This window comes from Suncus etruscus, chromosome 2 (genome assembly GCF_024139225.1).
Source record: "Suncus etruscus isolate mSunEtr1 chromosome 2, mSunEtr1.pri.cur, whole genome shotgun sequence".
In the NCBI taxonomy this organism is placed as follows: domain Eukaryota; kingdom Metazoa; phylum Chordata; class Mammalia; order Eulipotyphla; family Soricidae; genus Suncus; species Suncus etruscus.
Window position 1 is genome coordinate 127,917,428 of NC_064849.1, and position 14,295 is coordinate 127,931,722.

Consider the following 14,295-nt stretch of genomic DNA (forward strand, 5'->3'; position numbering starts at 1 on the left):
TAGTTGGTGGGACTATAAAATGGTTTGACCTCTATGGAAAAAATAGTATGGAGTTTTTGCAAAAATTAAACATAGAAGAACTAAATGATTCAGTTCTGTAATCATGATTAGTTATCTAAGTTATCTAGCCAAAAAATACAAATATATTCATTTAAGGGCTGGAGGGAGGGAGGGAGGGAGGGAGAGGAGAGAGATGAGAGAGGGGAGAGAGAGAGAGTGCTCAAGTAGTAACACATGTACTTTCCACACTTTGAGCCCTGAATTTTATCCCTGGCACTGTGTGGGTTCTCTAGTTCCACCAGGGTGTATTTAGTGGTTCCAGCAACATCCATCCAGGCAACATAGCATCACCAGGCCCTAAACTCTGTTTAGAGTGGGTCATATTAAAAAAAACAAGTATTGGTAAGTATTGGGGCCAGAGAGATATAGCACAGCGGTAGAGCATTGCAAATGGCCGACCCAGGACCAACGATGGTTTGAATCTTGGCATCCCATATGGTCCACCGTGGCTGCCAGCAGCGATTTCTGAGCAGAGAGCCTGGAGTAAACCCTGAGTGCCACCAGGTGTGGCCTCAAAACAAACAAACAAAAAATGGGGCTGGAGAGATAGCATGTAGATAAGGCGTTTGCCTTGCATGCAGAAGGTCAGTGGTTTGAATCCTGGCATCCCTTATGGTCCCCGAGCCTGCCAGAAGCGATTTCTGAGCGTGGAGCCAGGAGTGACCCCTGAGTGCTGCTGGGCATGATTCAAAAATAAACAAACAAAATAAGTGTTGGGGCCAGAGAATTAAATAGTTTGCCTTGTATGAAGCTGACCCAGATCTAATCCCTAGCATCCCATATGGTCCCTCAAGCCTACCAGGCATGATGCATGAGTGAAGAGTCAGGAGTAACCCCTGTTCCTTGCTTGATGTGTAGAATAAAAAATTAAAAAAAGCAATACTTGCTTGCAGGAGGCCTGAGTTTGTTCCCTGGTGTTGCATGGTTCTGAGAGCAATGTCAGGAGTGATCACTGAGCACTCCTGAGTATAGCCAAAAAAACAAAACCCAAATAAGGTCCAACAAACAAAAAAGCTGACTAGTTCTAAAAGATATGTGCACTACTGCTTTCCTTCCCATGCTCTTTACAACCCCAGGATATGGAGACAATGGAGACCAATAGCTAAAGATAAGGTGAGGCCAGGGGATAGAACTGTTGAGTGCCTGCCTGCGGGCATGAGGCCACTAGTTTAATCCCTCCCTGACCCACATGTGCCATCCTGACATGCCTATTGTGGCCAAAAGTTGTTTTATCTGGCATACTAAAGTGTGCCAGATACACTTGAAGAATACAGCAACTACTTGTATAAGCACTGCAGCTGAGTGTATGAGCCTGACCAGGTCCTCACAACAGCAAAGGGAAGGAAGGGAAAAGAGAAGAAAGAAGATATGTGGATGTACACACATATATGCATACTGTGGACTGCTGCTTATTTCTAAGAATGTATCTTGACCTCTGTGGTTGCCTGGATGGAACTGGAGAGGATCCTGCGAGCACAGTAAGTCTGAAGGAGAAAGAGAAACTCCAGATGGTCTCCCTCATAGATGGGATATAAAGACACAAAGCAAGAGATTAGACAGTGTCCAATGACAGTAAACCCTCACACCTGACCAAAGAACTGAAGCTTCTAAGGTTCGGGCCGGGGCAGGTAGGCCGAAAAGATACTTTGGACTGTGGTGGCAGGATGGTGCCTATGGTATGGTGGTGATGTAATCCAGAACATATAGTCTTGTAACTAATATTAGCTCAGTACCAGTTTTAAAAATAGCAAAGTTTAATATTTTTAGATTCCTAAGGCCTCTAAAAGATTCTGTGAAGGGGTCTGGAGAGATAGCTTGGAGGTAAGGCGTTTGCCTTTCATGCAGAAGGACAGTGGTTCGAATCCTGGCATCTCATCCCATATGGTCCCCTGTGCCTGCCAGGAGCGATTTCTGAGCATAGAGCCAGGAGTAACCCCTGAGCACTGCCGGGAGTGACCCAAAAACAAACATACAAACAAACAAACAAACAAAAAACGACTCTCTGAAGAAACTTGAAAAACAGGATGAATGAAAGGAGAAAAGTAATTTTTTTTGGGAGGGAAGCATGTTTGACAGTGCTCATGGCCTATTTCTGGCTCAGTGCTGAGGTTGCTCGGGGTATTTTGGACTAGGAAGCAAACCTGGGGCTCTTGCTTGCAAAACATTTGCTTCGGCCTACTGAGTGTTCTCCTTGGGCCCCCCCCCCCCCAAAAAAAAAGAATCTTGATCTAATTTACAAGTGGCTAACAAAAACTCTATGAGACTGTAATGGCATCATAATGTATGTCCAGGAAGCAAATTTGTCCATTGGCAGACTAGACTGCTCTAGAAGAGTCGCCACCTACAGGACAAAGAATACATAATTCATGATGTATTCTACCATATCAAAAGATTTAGACTGCTCAAGAGAAGTTGATATTTAACTAGTGGCACCAAAACAGAAAATTAACATGGACATAACTGTGATTCCAGAGATCAGAAAGAAAATTAAGTCCTCATCTTTGTTGACACCTGGTTGGGTGTGACTCCCAGCTGTACCATTGAGGGGAACCCATTGGAGAGTCCATGCAGAGCCAGGATGGAAGTGGGGCCTCCTTAGTGCTGAGCAGCACTATAGACTGTTGAGATATTTCTTTGGCCCTAGCATCTCAAAGACTAGAGATTCACCATGAATACCTGCAAAAAAAGCCGAGATGCACATTAAGAATCGAAAACTATGAAGTTTATTTTTTTGTTTTTTTGTTTTTTGGGCCACACCCGTTTGATGCTCAGGGGTTACTCCTGGCTAAGCGCTTAGAAGTTGCCCCTGGATTGGGGGGACCATATGGAACGCCGGGGGATCAAACCACGGTCGCGATCTTTCCTTGGCTAGCACTTGCAAGACAGACACTGTACCTTTAGCGCCACCTCGCCGGCCCCGAAAACTATGATGTTTTCTAATAGTTCTTGAGGAGCTGAATGAAAAAGGGATGTATAGGCAGAAACAGCTCATTTTCATAGTAAATAATAGAATTGGGGGTTGGAGCTGGCCTAGTAATGCTCTGGGCTTATTCTTGATTCTGCTCAGGGATCACTCAGTGGGGCCATATGGGGTGGCAGGGATTGAACACAGGACAGCTGTGTGCAAGGAAAAATCCTTTCCCATTGTACTATCTTACCCCAATACTGAGAACTTGTAACTCTTTAAATCCTTTCTTGGAAAGTAATTTTTAGTGGTGGGGACATGATTCAAAGAGGTAGAACACAGGTTTGTAAGAACCTGGGCTAGCCGCCTCTGTGTTGCCCGTCTGCCTTGCGACTGGCGGATGTGGTGTCAAACGAGGCGCACAGGAAAGCCTGGGCAGGCCCGCCTGCCCAGACCCACCCGAGGTCTCGGGCCTGGAGCTGCCCCGGAACAGGCGTCGACAAAAATAATAATAATAATAATAATAATAATAATAATAATAATAATAATAATAATAATAAAAGAACCTGGGCTCAATTCCCAACACAGACACAGACTGGAGTGTTGTCCATCCTACCCAACCCCAATAAGTAAAGTTAGGCCCTGGAATATCTATTACGGTATACAGTTAAATCTTCTCTGCTGTTCATCTAAACTTTTAATCAGCTCTGGAGTTTTGGGAAAAATTGAAAGTGCTCATATCATTTTTCTGCTTGGCTAAGTTCCTTTGCAGAATTTGATCTGAAAAGAGTACTCCTTGGACACAGATCTAGAACCCTGGTTAAGGCTCTTGTCTTGCATCCTTCAGTACCATGCGTCATTTCCCTCTGTACCTCTAGGGGTCACTCCTGAGCACTGTAGCCTTGGAATACCACTGGCTATATGGTCCAAACCACCTCCCTCCAACACACTTATATTTAAATATATTAAAGGATCTTTTTTATTAATTGACTATTGCTAAAAATATATTAAAGCTTGCATTGTAAACAAAGTTGTTCCTGAATTTTCTTTTTCAGATTTTGTTTTGGATGTCAGGGGGAACTGAAAGACCAACATGTAAGTGCATGTACTTTCTAAATATTTAAGTATTCCGCAAGAAAACATGAGAAGAAGGTACTGTAATAAGCTTTTAGTATGCACTACCTGGTTATTCTTCAGAAGCCAAGTTGGTAAAAGTAAAATGAGAGCAAAGGGATTTTTAGTAGTTGTTTTATAGTTCTTTTAATTTTGCTTTAAAAACAAGTCCTTCAAGCTGTCTTTGATTTGCAAACTAAACAGCACTGATTAGAAATATGGAGTTTTTCTCCCTATTTTGCTTTTAACCTGTCTTTTATATATACATATCATATATCTCATTTGTAGCATATGTAACTTTAAGGCTTTTTTAACTTTAAGGTTTAATTAAATTTTAATTATAACTTTTACAATTAAAGTTATTAACTAGGAGTAACTAATAACTAATTCTGTTACAGTTTTCTGCTTTTCTTTTCTTTTCTTTTTTTTTTTTTTTTGGTTATTTTATTCATTTATTATTGGCTTTGGGGTCCACACCTGGTTGTGCTCAGCACTGACTACTGACTCCTGACTCTGCTTTTAGAGATCACTCCTGGTGGGACCCAAGGGCTCCATATGTGGTGCTGGTGATCAAATCCTGGTCAGCTGGGTTCAAGGAAAGGGCCTTATTGTACTATTTCTTTCACCCCTTGTTTAAAACCAATTTTACTGAGGTACCAGGATTTACAGTACCATTTTTTATTTATTTTTTATTTTTTGGTTTTATGGATCACACCCAGTAGCGCTCAGGGGTTACTCCTGGCTCTACACTCAGAAATCACTTCTGGCAGGCTCGGGGGACCATATGGGATGCCGGGATTCGAACCACCGTTCTGCATGCAAGGCAAATGCCCTACCTCCATGCTAACTCTCTGGCCCCAGGATTTACAATACTATTAATTATACTTTCCATGGAGATAATCATTCCAATACCAGACCATCAGAGTGCCTGGTTCCCTCCATCAGTGTCCCAAGGATACTTCCCAAACCCCATAAGTTTAGCTCTATCTATAAAATCTCCAATTCCTGGGGCCGGAGAGATAGCATGGAGGTAAGTCATTTGCCTTGCGTGCAAAAGGTCGGTGGTTTGAATCCCAGCATCCCATATGGTCCCCCAAGCCTGCCAGGAGCGATATCTGAGCATAGAGCCAGGAGTAATCCCTGAGCTCTGCCGGGTGTGACCCAAAAACCAAAAAATAAAAATAATAATAATAAAATAACTTTGATCATTTGTCATTCCTCTTACTCTGTTTCTTTTTAGCTGACATATTGGGAGAGTTTTGTTTCTTTTTGTTGTTGTTGTTTTTGGGTCACACCTGGTGGCACTCGGGTTACTCCTGGCTTTGCTCGCAGAAATTGCTCCTGTCAGACTTGGGACCAGATGGGGTGCCGGGATTCGAACCGCTGTCCATCCTGGGTCTGCTGCGTGCAAGGCCCTACCCCTGTGCTATCTCTCTGGCCCCCCCTTTGCTTTTTATTTTATTTTTTGGGGCCATACCCTGTGGTGTTTAGGGATTACTCCTGCACTCTGAGGTCACTCCTGGCAGTAGTTGGGGGACTCTGTGAGGTGCCAGGGATAGAATCTGAGTCAGCCACATGCATGGTAAATGCCTTACCTGCTATACTGTCTCTTTGGCCGGGGAGAAGTTTTCTTTTTTTGTTTTTATTTTGGAGGTGGTGACACAGATGAATAAGGCTAAACTCCTGAGATTCCACAAAATTGTAAATCAATGATAAGTCAATAAAAATATTTTTCTTTCAAAAACTGTATTTTGGGGGGAGCTAGAGTGATATAATACAGTAGTCAGAGCACTTGCCTTGCATGCAACTGACTCAGGTTTAACGCCCTACACCTGATATGAACCCCCGAGCTTACCAGAAGTGATCTTGAATGCACAGCCAGGAGTAAGCCCTGAGTATGACTGATTATGGCCCCAAAACAAAAAGAAAACTCAAAAATTGTATATTCCTTTTATATGTGTTCATAAAGGTTTTTTTGTTTGTTTGTTTGTTTGTTTTGGTTTTTGGGTCACACCCGGCAGTGCTCAGGGGTTACTCCTGGCTCCTGGCAGGCTCGGGGGACCATATCGGACACCTGGATTCGAACCAATAATCTTCTGCATGAAAGGCAAACACCTTATCTCTATGCTACCTCTCCGGCCCCGTGTTCATAAAGTTTTTAATGAATGCTATGAATATTTTTTATCCTGATTTCAATATTTAAGTGAAGTAGGAAAGTCATACAAATGTAAAATTTAGTAATAATGAAGAGAATTAAGAAAAATAAATTTTTTCTTATTGGGCCATACCCGATGAAGCCTGGCTATGCACTCAGAAATCGCTCCTGGCTTGCCCTACTGCTGTGCCACCGCTCTGGCCCCAGAATTAAGAAAACAATTTTTTTTGGTTTTTGGGCGCTCAGGGGTTACTCCTGGCTCTCTGCTCAGAAGTTGTTCCTGGCAGGCACGGGGGACCATATGGGATGCCGGGATTCAAACCGTTAGTCCTAGGTCGGCCAGTTGCAAAGCAAACACCCTACCACTGTGCTATTTCTTTGGCCCCAGAATTAAGAAAATTTTAAGGGTAGAATCTGATTAAACCTACAAAATTATAAAAGTATATTTTATTCTAAAAAAAGGCAATATTGCCTTTATGTCAGAAAATACTGCATTGGGGCTAGCGAGGTGGCGCTAGAGGTAAGGTGTCTGCCTTGCAAGCCGTAGCCAAGGAAGGACTGCGGTTCAAGGAAGGACCCCAGCGTCCCATATGGTCCCTCCAAGCCAGGGGCGATTTCTGAGCGCTTAGCCAGGAGTAATCTCTGAGCATCAAACGGGTGTGACCCGGAAAAAAAGAAAGAAAATACTGCATTATAGATATACTACTTAAATTTCTGCATTAATAAGAGACTAATAAAATCTCTATGAATGTAAAAAAAATTTTTAGTCTCTTTCCCTCATGGACTTAAAATTTTTGTTTTGTTTTGTTTTGTTTTTTTTGGGCCACGCCTGTTTGACGCTCAGGGGTTACTCCTGGCTATGTGCTCAGAAATCACCCCTGGCTTGGGGGGACCATATGGGACGCCAGGGGATCGAACCGCGGTCCTTCCTTGGCTAGCGCTTGCAAGGCAGACACCTTATCTCCAGCGCCACCTACCCGGCCCCAGGACTTAAAATTTTTATTTCTTCTTTTTGGGGGGGGTTTGGGCCACACCTCGTGTCAGCTCAGGTGTTACTCCTGGCTTGGGGGACCATATGGGACGCCTGGGGATTGAACCGTGGTCTGTCCTAGGTCAGCTGCATGCAAGGTAAACACCCTTCCACTGTGCCACTGCTCTGGCCCCTGGATGTAAAATTTTGTTAAACACCTCAGAGGGGCTGGAGAGACAGCACAGTGGTAGGGCATTTGCCTTGCATGCGGCTGACCAGGATGAACCTTGGTTCGATCCCTGGTATCCCATATGGTCTCCCAAGCCAGGAGTGATTTCTGAGTGCATAGCCAGCAATAGCCCCTGAGCATCACCGGGTGTGGCCCCCCCCCAAAAAAAATAACCCCCATCAAAGATAGCACAGTGGTTCGAATCCTGGCATCCCATATGGTCCCCTGAACCTGCACAGAGCCAGCAGTAACTCCTCAGTGCCGCCAGGTGTGACCCAAAAGCCAAAAAACAAAAACAAAAACTCAACACTTTTGATATAAATGAAACATCAATTTATAATTAAAAATGTACAAAATCGGGGCATCCCATAGTGGACACCCTGAGCACCACTAGGAGTGATTCCTGAATATATTCAGGGGTAACCTGAATAACCCCTGAACATCATCAGGTGTGACCCCCCCCCAAGAAAAACAAAACCAAAACATTTTAAAAAATGTATAAAATCTCTTAGCAAGCTAAGAGTAAACAAACCTTTCTTAGGTGATACAATGTTATGCATAAAATCCTATTGGTAACATACTACAAACTGCAGTGCCAAAAAGTGCCTGTCAGAAAGGTTGGTGGGGGCCCGGAGAGATAGCACAGCGGCGTTTGCCTTGCAAGAAGCCGATCCAGGACCAAAGGTGGTTGGTTCGAATCCCGGTGTCCCATTTGGTCCCCCGTGCCTGCCAGGAGCTATTTCTGAGCAGACAGCCAGGAGTAACCCCTGAGCATCGCCAGGTGTGGCCAAAAAAAAAAAAAAAAAAAAGAAAGGTTGGTGGGAGGGAAATTGAGGGCACTGGTAGAGGGAAGTGGGCACTGGCATTGCAAGATTATAAACCAGAAACCCAGTCATGAATAAGTTTGTAATCCACAGTGACTAAAGTTTTTTTTGAATTCCTTAATCTAATAGAGTACAACCATAAGCACCAGGAATGAGTGCCACATTAGAGTCTCATTAGAGACTCTCATTAGGCTTAGAGTCTCATTTGATAGATCTGAGTCTGAGAGATTAGGGATTAGGCTGGGAGTTTCTCTTTTCCTTTCCGCCCACCTTTACCCAGTAGCATAAAGTATAACTATGAAGTTTGATGAATACAGAGATGTCAGCTGGGAGATTAATTTCACCTGGAGAGTGGAGTGAGCATTTGGTTTGTTTTTTTTTTTGTTTTTTTTTTTTTAATTTAAGATCATATGCCAGGGGCAATTTCTGAGTGCATAGCCAGGAGTAACCCCTGAGTAACTCACTGGCTGTGAGCCCACCCCCCCAAAAAAAGATCATGTTATCTCTCTCTAAGCATTTATGATGGCCTAGTTTCAAAACCTGTGATTTCTCCCTAAAAAATTACTTTAGTAAAGGGAGGTTTTATAATAAAAGAGATTATGAGGGCCAAAAAAATTACAGGCCGGAGTGATAGCACTGTGGGTTAAGTTGTTTTCCTTGCAGGTGACTGGGTTTGATCCCCGACATCCCATATGATCCCCCTAAGTCTGCCAGGAGTGATTTCTGAGCGCAGAGCCAGGAGTAATGCCGGGTGTGGCCAAAAAAAAAAAAAAAAGTAAAAAGAAAAGAAAATCGTCACTCATGTTTGTGGAGTAGTTATTTTGTGGGGAAATAAAGGGGCCCACACCCAGCAGTGCTCAAGGCTGACTCCTAGTTCTGTGTTCAGGGATGATTCTGCATGGTGTTTGAAGTTTATAGTGCCAGGGATCAAACTGGAGTCAGGTGTGTCCAAGGCAAGACCCTTACCTCCTATATCTCCTGCTCAATGGAATAGTTTATCTTGGGGGTAAAAAAAAAATCAGTCGACTTAGATTTGAGAGTGCATATTACATTGGAAGTAGGAAAGTAAATGGCAGAGTGGAGAAATATTGACTGATACGAGAGAGAAAGCAGATTAATATCATCTAGCTAAGCGGTATTTAACTTTCAGAAACTTCTTTCCTTCTCTCTCTCTCCAGGTTTACCTTTGCTCTGTGTGTCAGAATGCTTTCTGTGTGGACTGTGATGTTTTTGTTCACGATTCTCTCCATTGCTGCCCTGGATGTATTCATAAGGTTCCAACTTCCTCAGGTATTTGATTCCAGCATTTCATACACATTGTGTATGTTAAAAAGAAATTTGCAAACTGTAAATAAGATGATTCTTTAGAAGAAGCTGTAATTAAAATGAAGAATGGTTTGAAAGGAGAATCTGATTAAAGAACCTATTTTATTACATTTTAAAATGTTCTGTCCCAGGTATGAGAATTCAGTAACACTTTCAAGCATGATTTGCTTTGTGTTCAATTACAGTAATTAAATTAATGTAATCAGCTCATTGATTTAAAATTCTAATAAGGGCCAAGTAGTAGAGCAGAGAGGGTCCTTACCTTGCAGGTAGCCACTTCAGGTTCAGTCCCTCGCACCTGGTTTGGTTCCCTTAGCACTGCCAGAAGTGGTCCCTGACCACTGCTAAGTATGGCCCAAAAGTAAAAAAAAAATGTGGACTGGAGAGATAACACAGCTGTAGGGCATTTGCCTCTCATGCAGCTGACTCAAGACAGACCCTGGTTCGATTCCCTGTATCTCATATGGTCCCCTAAGCCTGCCAGGAGCAATGTCTAAGTGCAGAGCCAGGTGTAACCCCTGAGCACTGCTGGGTGTGTTCCCCTCAAAAAAACAACCAAAAGCAAAAAAGGCTTTTTTAAATTAAAGATTGGAAGATCATTCAGCACAGAAGAGATAGTGCAGCAAGCAGATAGGGCACTTGCCTTAACCTGGGTTCAATCCCTGGCAGCCCCAATGGTCCCCCAAGCACTGCCAGAGTGATCCCTAAGCACAAAGCCTACATATTTCTGGGGGTGGTCCAAAAACCAATAAAACAAATAAGATTAAAAACTTTATTTATTTTTGGTTTTTGGGTCACACCTGGCAGCCTCAGGGATCACTCCTGGCTCTAGGCTCAGAAATTGCTCCTGGCAGGCTCGGGAGACCACATGGGATGCCAGGATTCGAACCACCGTCCTTCTGCATGCAAGGCAAATGCCTTACCTCCATGCTATCTCTCCGGCCCCAAGATTTAAAACTTTAGATCTTTAGATCTTCGAGATTTATTTTAGTTTACAAAGAAGATCAAGTCTAGGGCCAGAGAGATAATACAAAGGTTTAAGGTCCTTATCTAGCAGGCAGCTGTGGCTGTGACCCTGATTCAAATCAGAGCACTACATATGGTTTCCTGAGCACTGCCAGGTATCCATGATTCCTGAGCTCAGCTAGGCAGGACTTTGGAGGGCCTCCAGGGATGACCACTCCCAACACCAAAAAGAAGGGCAAGTAAATGTAAATTTAGTGTCAAATGTAAAGTAGCACATAGGAAATTACATACTGTAGCTTCAGCCAAGTGATCTTTTTTTGGTTTGATCAAACACTATTACTATAAAATGTATTATTTGTAACTGTGACCAATAGGGTTTTTTCCCCTCAAAGTTTGTTTTATTTGTTTGATTTGGGGGGGGGGGGCGTGCCTGGCAGTACTCAAGAACTACTCCCAGCTAGGGTCACTTCTGATGGAAGTGATGGAACCCAGATGTCCCACATGCAAAGCATGTACTCTGGCCACTTGATCTGTCTCTGATTATTTTCCAAGTTTAAATACTCAAATTCAGAGATGACTGGGGTCACTCTTGGCTGTGGTCTCCTGGGAGGGATGTTGGATGGGAGCAGTGGGCATATGTTTAGCATCAGACCATCCTCCTTAGCAATCAAGAACCTTATAACAGTACATCAGCACACAACAGCACAAAGCTATGCTATCCTGTGCAGACCACAGTAAGTGCAGTCCTAGTCACAGTTTAGGTGCTAAAGAACCCAAATATTTCTTCAGAAAAATATTTTCTCCTCCTTGCAGTGCCAGGGATCGAATTCAGGTCTCATGCATGCAAAACTTGTGTTTTTCCAAGAGCCGCATCACTGGCTCTGGAAACATTTGCTTATAGATAACCAGATTTTTGTTGCTTTGCCACATCCTACTCTGTCATAGAGTATCAGAGGTACCGTTGGTTACCTACTGCCCTGAGAAAAAGGCTGAGCATCACCCTTGAAAAGTCATTGATATCAGAAGCATACCTTTTTCCCTTTGGCCTACTCTGTGCTTTGGGGTTTCTTTAGCTGTCTTTTTTTGTTCAGGAGACACACCAGAGGTGCTGGGGAAAATTACTCCCAGTTTTGTGCTTAAAGGTCAATCCTTCAAGCTGTGCTCAGGAGACCATGTGGAGCCAGGGACTTGACATGTAGAGCGTGGACTTAGTCTGCTGAACCCTCTCCGGCCCAACTTTTGGGTTTCAATTGCTTGCTTTATAATTTTTAAGTAAATATTTTTGTTCTTTTTTTTAATATTTTTTATTTAAGTAACATGATTATAGTTGGGTTACAGTCACAAACAGAACACCGCCCTTCACCAGTGTAATTTTTGTTCTTCTGAGGAAGAATTTCTTTTCTCACTGTTATAGAGAAAATTCTGGTTTGTTATAGAAACAGACATGGTCATCTAAAACTAGTTTTGCCCTTTGATTTTCCATCCACAATATACTGCAATCATGAAGGCAACTCTAACATTAGAGATCTTTCTGACTATTATGTGTGAATCCTGCTGCTTGATTTATTTGAAAATTCTTTCAGACTTAAACTCATAATGAATTGATCATAAATCAATATGTATAGTTTCTTTTTAACTCCTATTTTTATTTGGCTGATAATCTTCCTTTTAACTGAAGCATTGGTGTTTAACCTACCAATGAGAAGTGATAAGCTGAAAGCATTTAAGTTCTGTATTTAAAGGCCATATGTGACCTCCCTGCCCTCCATATATCTAAGTACATGTCCTATTCAAAACACTGACACTCAGAATGATGTGGGAAAGGAACCTCTGCTGCCCAGAATTCTGGTCAAAAGAAGAACTTGGTAAGATTTCATAAGTTCCTCTTGCTCAGATCCTGTCCAGAGAAGGAGCAATGTGCTTCTCTCTTCTCACAGCCCAATACATACATTATCTCCTGAGCATGAGGGCCAGCCCTCAGAAAGAGCATGATTGGTTCAAAGGCTCAGGAGGAAAGGGAAGTTTGGAGAAAGGGCACAGGGTGTTTACCTTGCACATGGCTAGTCAAGGATGAACCTGGGTTTGATTCCCAGCATCTCATATAGTGCCCTGAGCCTGCCAGGAGCAAGTTCTGAGCCCAGAGCCAGGAGTAACCATTGAGCACCACTAGGTGTGCCCCCACCCCCCAAAAAAAGAGAAAGTTATTGGGCCAGGGATGCAACTAATCAGGGCAACTATGCCTCACTTTGTGCTGCCTTAGGTTTCATCTCTGACAATACGCTCTTGCTCTCTCTCTCTCTCTCTCTCTCTCTCTCTCTCTCTCTCTCTCTCTCTCTCTCTCTCTCTCTTTTGTTAAGCTATAATTTACATATTGTAAAATGCTTCTATTTTAAGTGACCGGATCAGTGCCTTTTGACAAAAGTGTATACTCAGGCTACGATGATCATAACAGAGAGAGAACATTTTCATCACCCCAGCAAGCCTTTTGGTTGTGCACTCCCCAGGACTCCTAGCAGCAGAAGCCACTGATTGGTTTTCTACCAGAATAGATTGGCTTTGCCATTTCAGGTCCCTTATAAATCTAATCCCACAGACAGAAAGATGACTTTGTTAGCAATGTCCCTGCAGTTTATCCCTGTTGTGTCTATAATAGTCTGTATCTTTTTACTATATAAGGAATTCTGTTGTATGGATACTTTGTTTATTACCTGGTCCCAGTTAACTTTAAGGTTGCCTCTGTTTGTTTGTTTTCCTGAATAAAACTGGCTTTAAGTCTTTCTTTAACTATGACTGTTTGTGCTTTTATTATTTTTTTAATTGGGATAAAGAGCTAGAAATAGAATCGATAGATTAAATACCATGGGGCTATTTTACATTCACGTTTCTCAACCCTAAGCCCTCTTGGCCCCCTGTGGGTTCCCAGAATATACAAGAAGAGCACCTTACATGTGCCTGACCTGGTTCAGGCTATAACATCACATTGATTATTCCATGCACTTCTAGAGGTGATCCTTGGGAACAGAGCCCGAAGAAAGCCCTGAGCTCTACTGGTTTGACCCAAACAAACTAACAACAGCAGTAACAAACTATTTTAGCTGTCTTAGGGAAGTCAGTGCTGCCATTGTCATTCCTAAGCCAAGAAAATCTCTTAGAAACTGACTTCTCCCTGCCCATCTCAGCACTTTCCCGTGTGGCCCTGTGGTCCTTCAGCCTCCCCTGCCTAATGCTGAAAATAACCAGGCTCAGAGCCCAGACAGTATTGCCAGGATGACTCCCAGACTTGGAATACTGCAGGGGTAACACTGCTCCCTCTTCAAATACAATAAACGGCAAAAATGTACCTCAGACATAGAGAGATTGTTTTGCCTAATTGAGATCCTGTGTTTGATCCCCAGCACCACAAAAAGAAAATGAACCAAGATGGTCTCTTGGGACCAGAGAAAAAGTACAGTGGGAAGGGCATTTATCTTGCATGGGTTTGATCCCTGGCACCCCATATAGTTCTTGGAGCCTGCTAGGCTTGAATCCCTTAGCACAGAGCCAGAGTTAACCTCTGTGCACCACCAGGTATGGCCCCAAAATTACAAATAACTCCTGACTGACTTGAGAACCATATGGATGCCAGGGATTGAACCTAAGTTGACTATGTACAAGGCAAACACTCCACTGCTGTGCTATAGTTTTGCTTGTTTGTTTGTTTTGTTTTTTTGACCACATCTGGGACTCTCTCAGGGGTTACTCCTGGCT

The 14,295-nt window shown here is 43.0% G+C and overlaps 1 protein-coding gene and 1 non-coding gene across 3 annotated transcripts in view; both read left to right on the forward strand.

Annotated features, from left to right (window-relative positions):
- The window catches only part of GTF2H2 (general transcription factor IIH subunit 2), a 31,228-nt gene extending 21,563 nt beyond the window's left edge, over positions 1-9,665 (forward strand). The window contains exons 14-15 of one of the 2 annotated variants that reach the window (XM_049768800.1): positions 4,021-4,060; positions 9,435-9,665. In XM_049768800.1, the coding sequence (XP_049624757.1) occupies positions 4,021-4,060; positions 9,435-9,554 (160 nt within the window). In that variant the 3' untranslated portion in view covers positions 9,555-9,665. The remainder of the gene's footprint in view (positions 1-4,020; positions 4,061-9,434) is intronic. The other variant, XM_049768801.1, reaches the window with a different exon arrangement.
- Positions 3,330-3,460, forward strand: LOC126002469 (small nucleolar RNA SNORA13). Its single transcript, XR_007493167.1, has one exon. It is a non-coding gene; the product is annotated as a small nucleolar RNA SNORA13 (small nucleolar RNA).
- Positions 9,666-14,295: the final 4,630 nt, after the last annotated feature.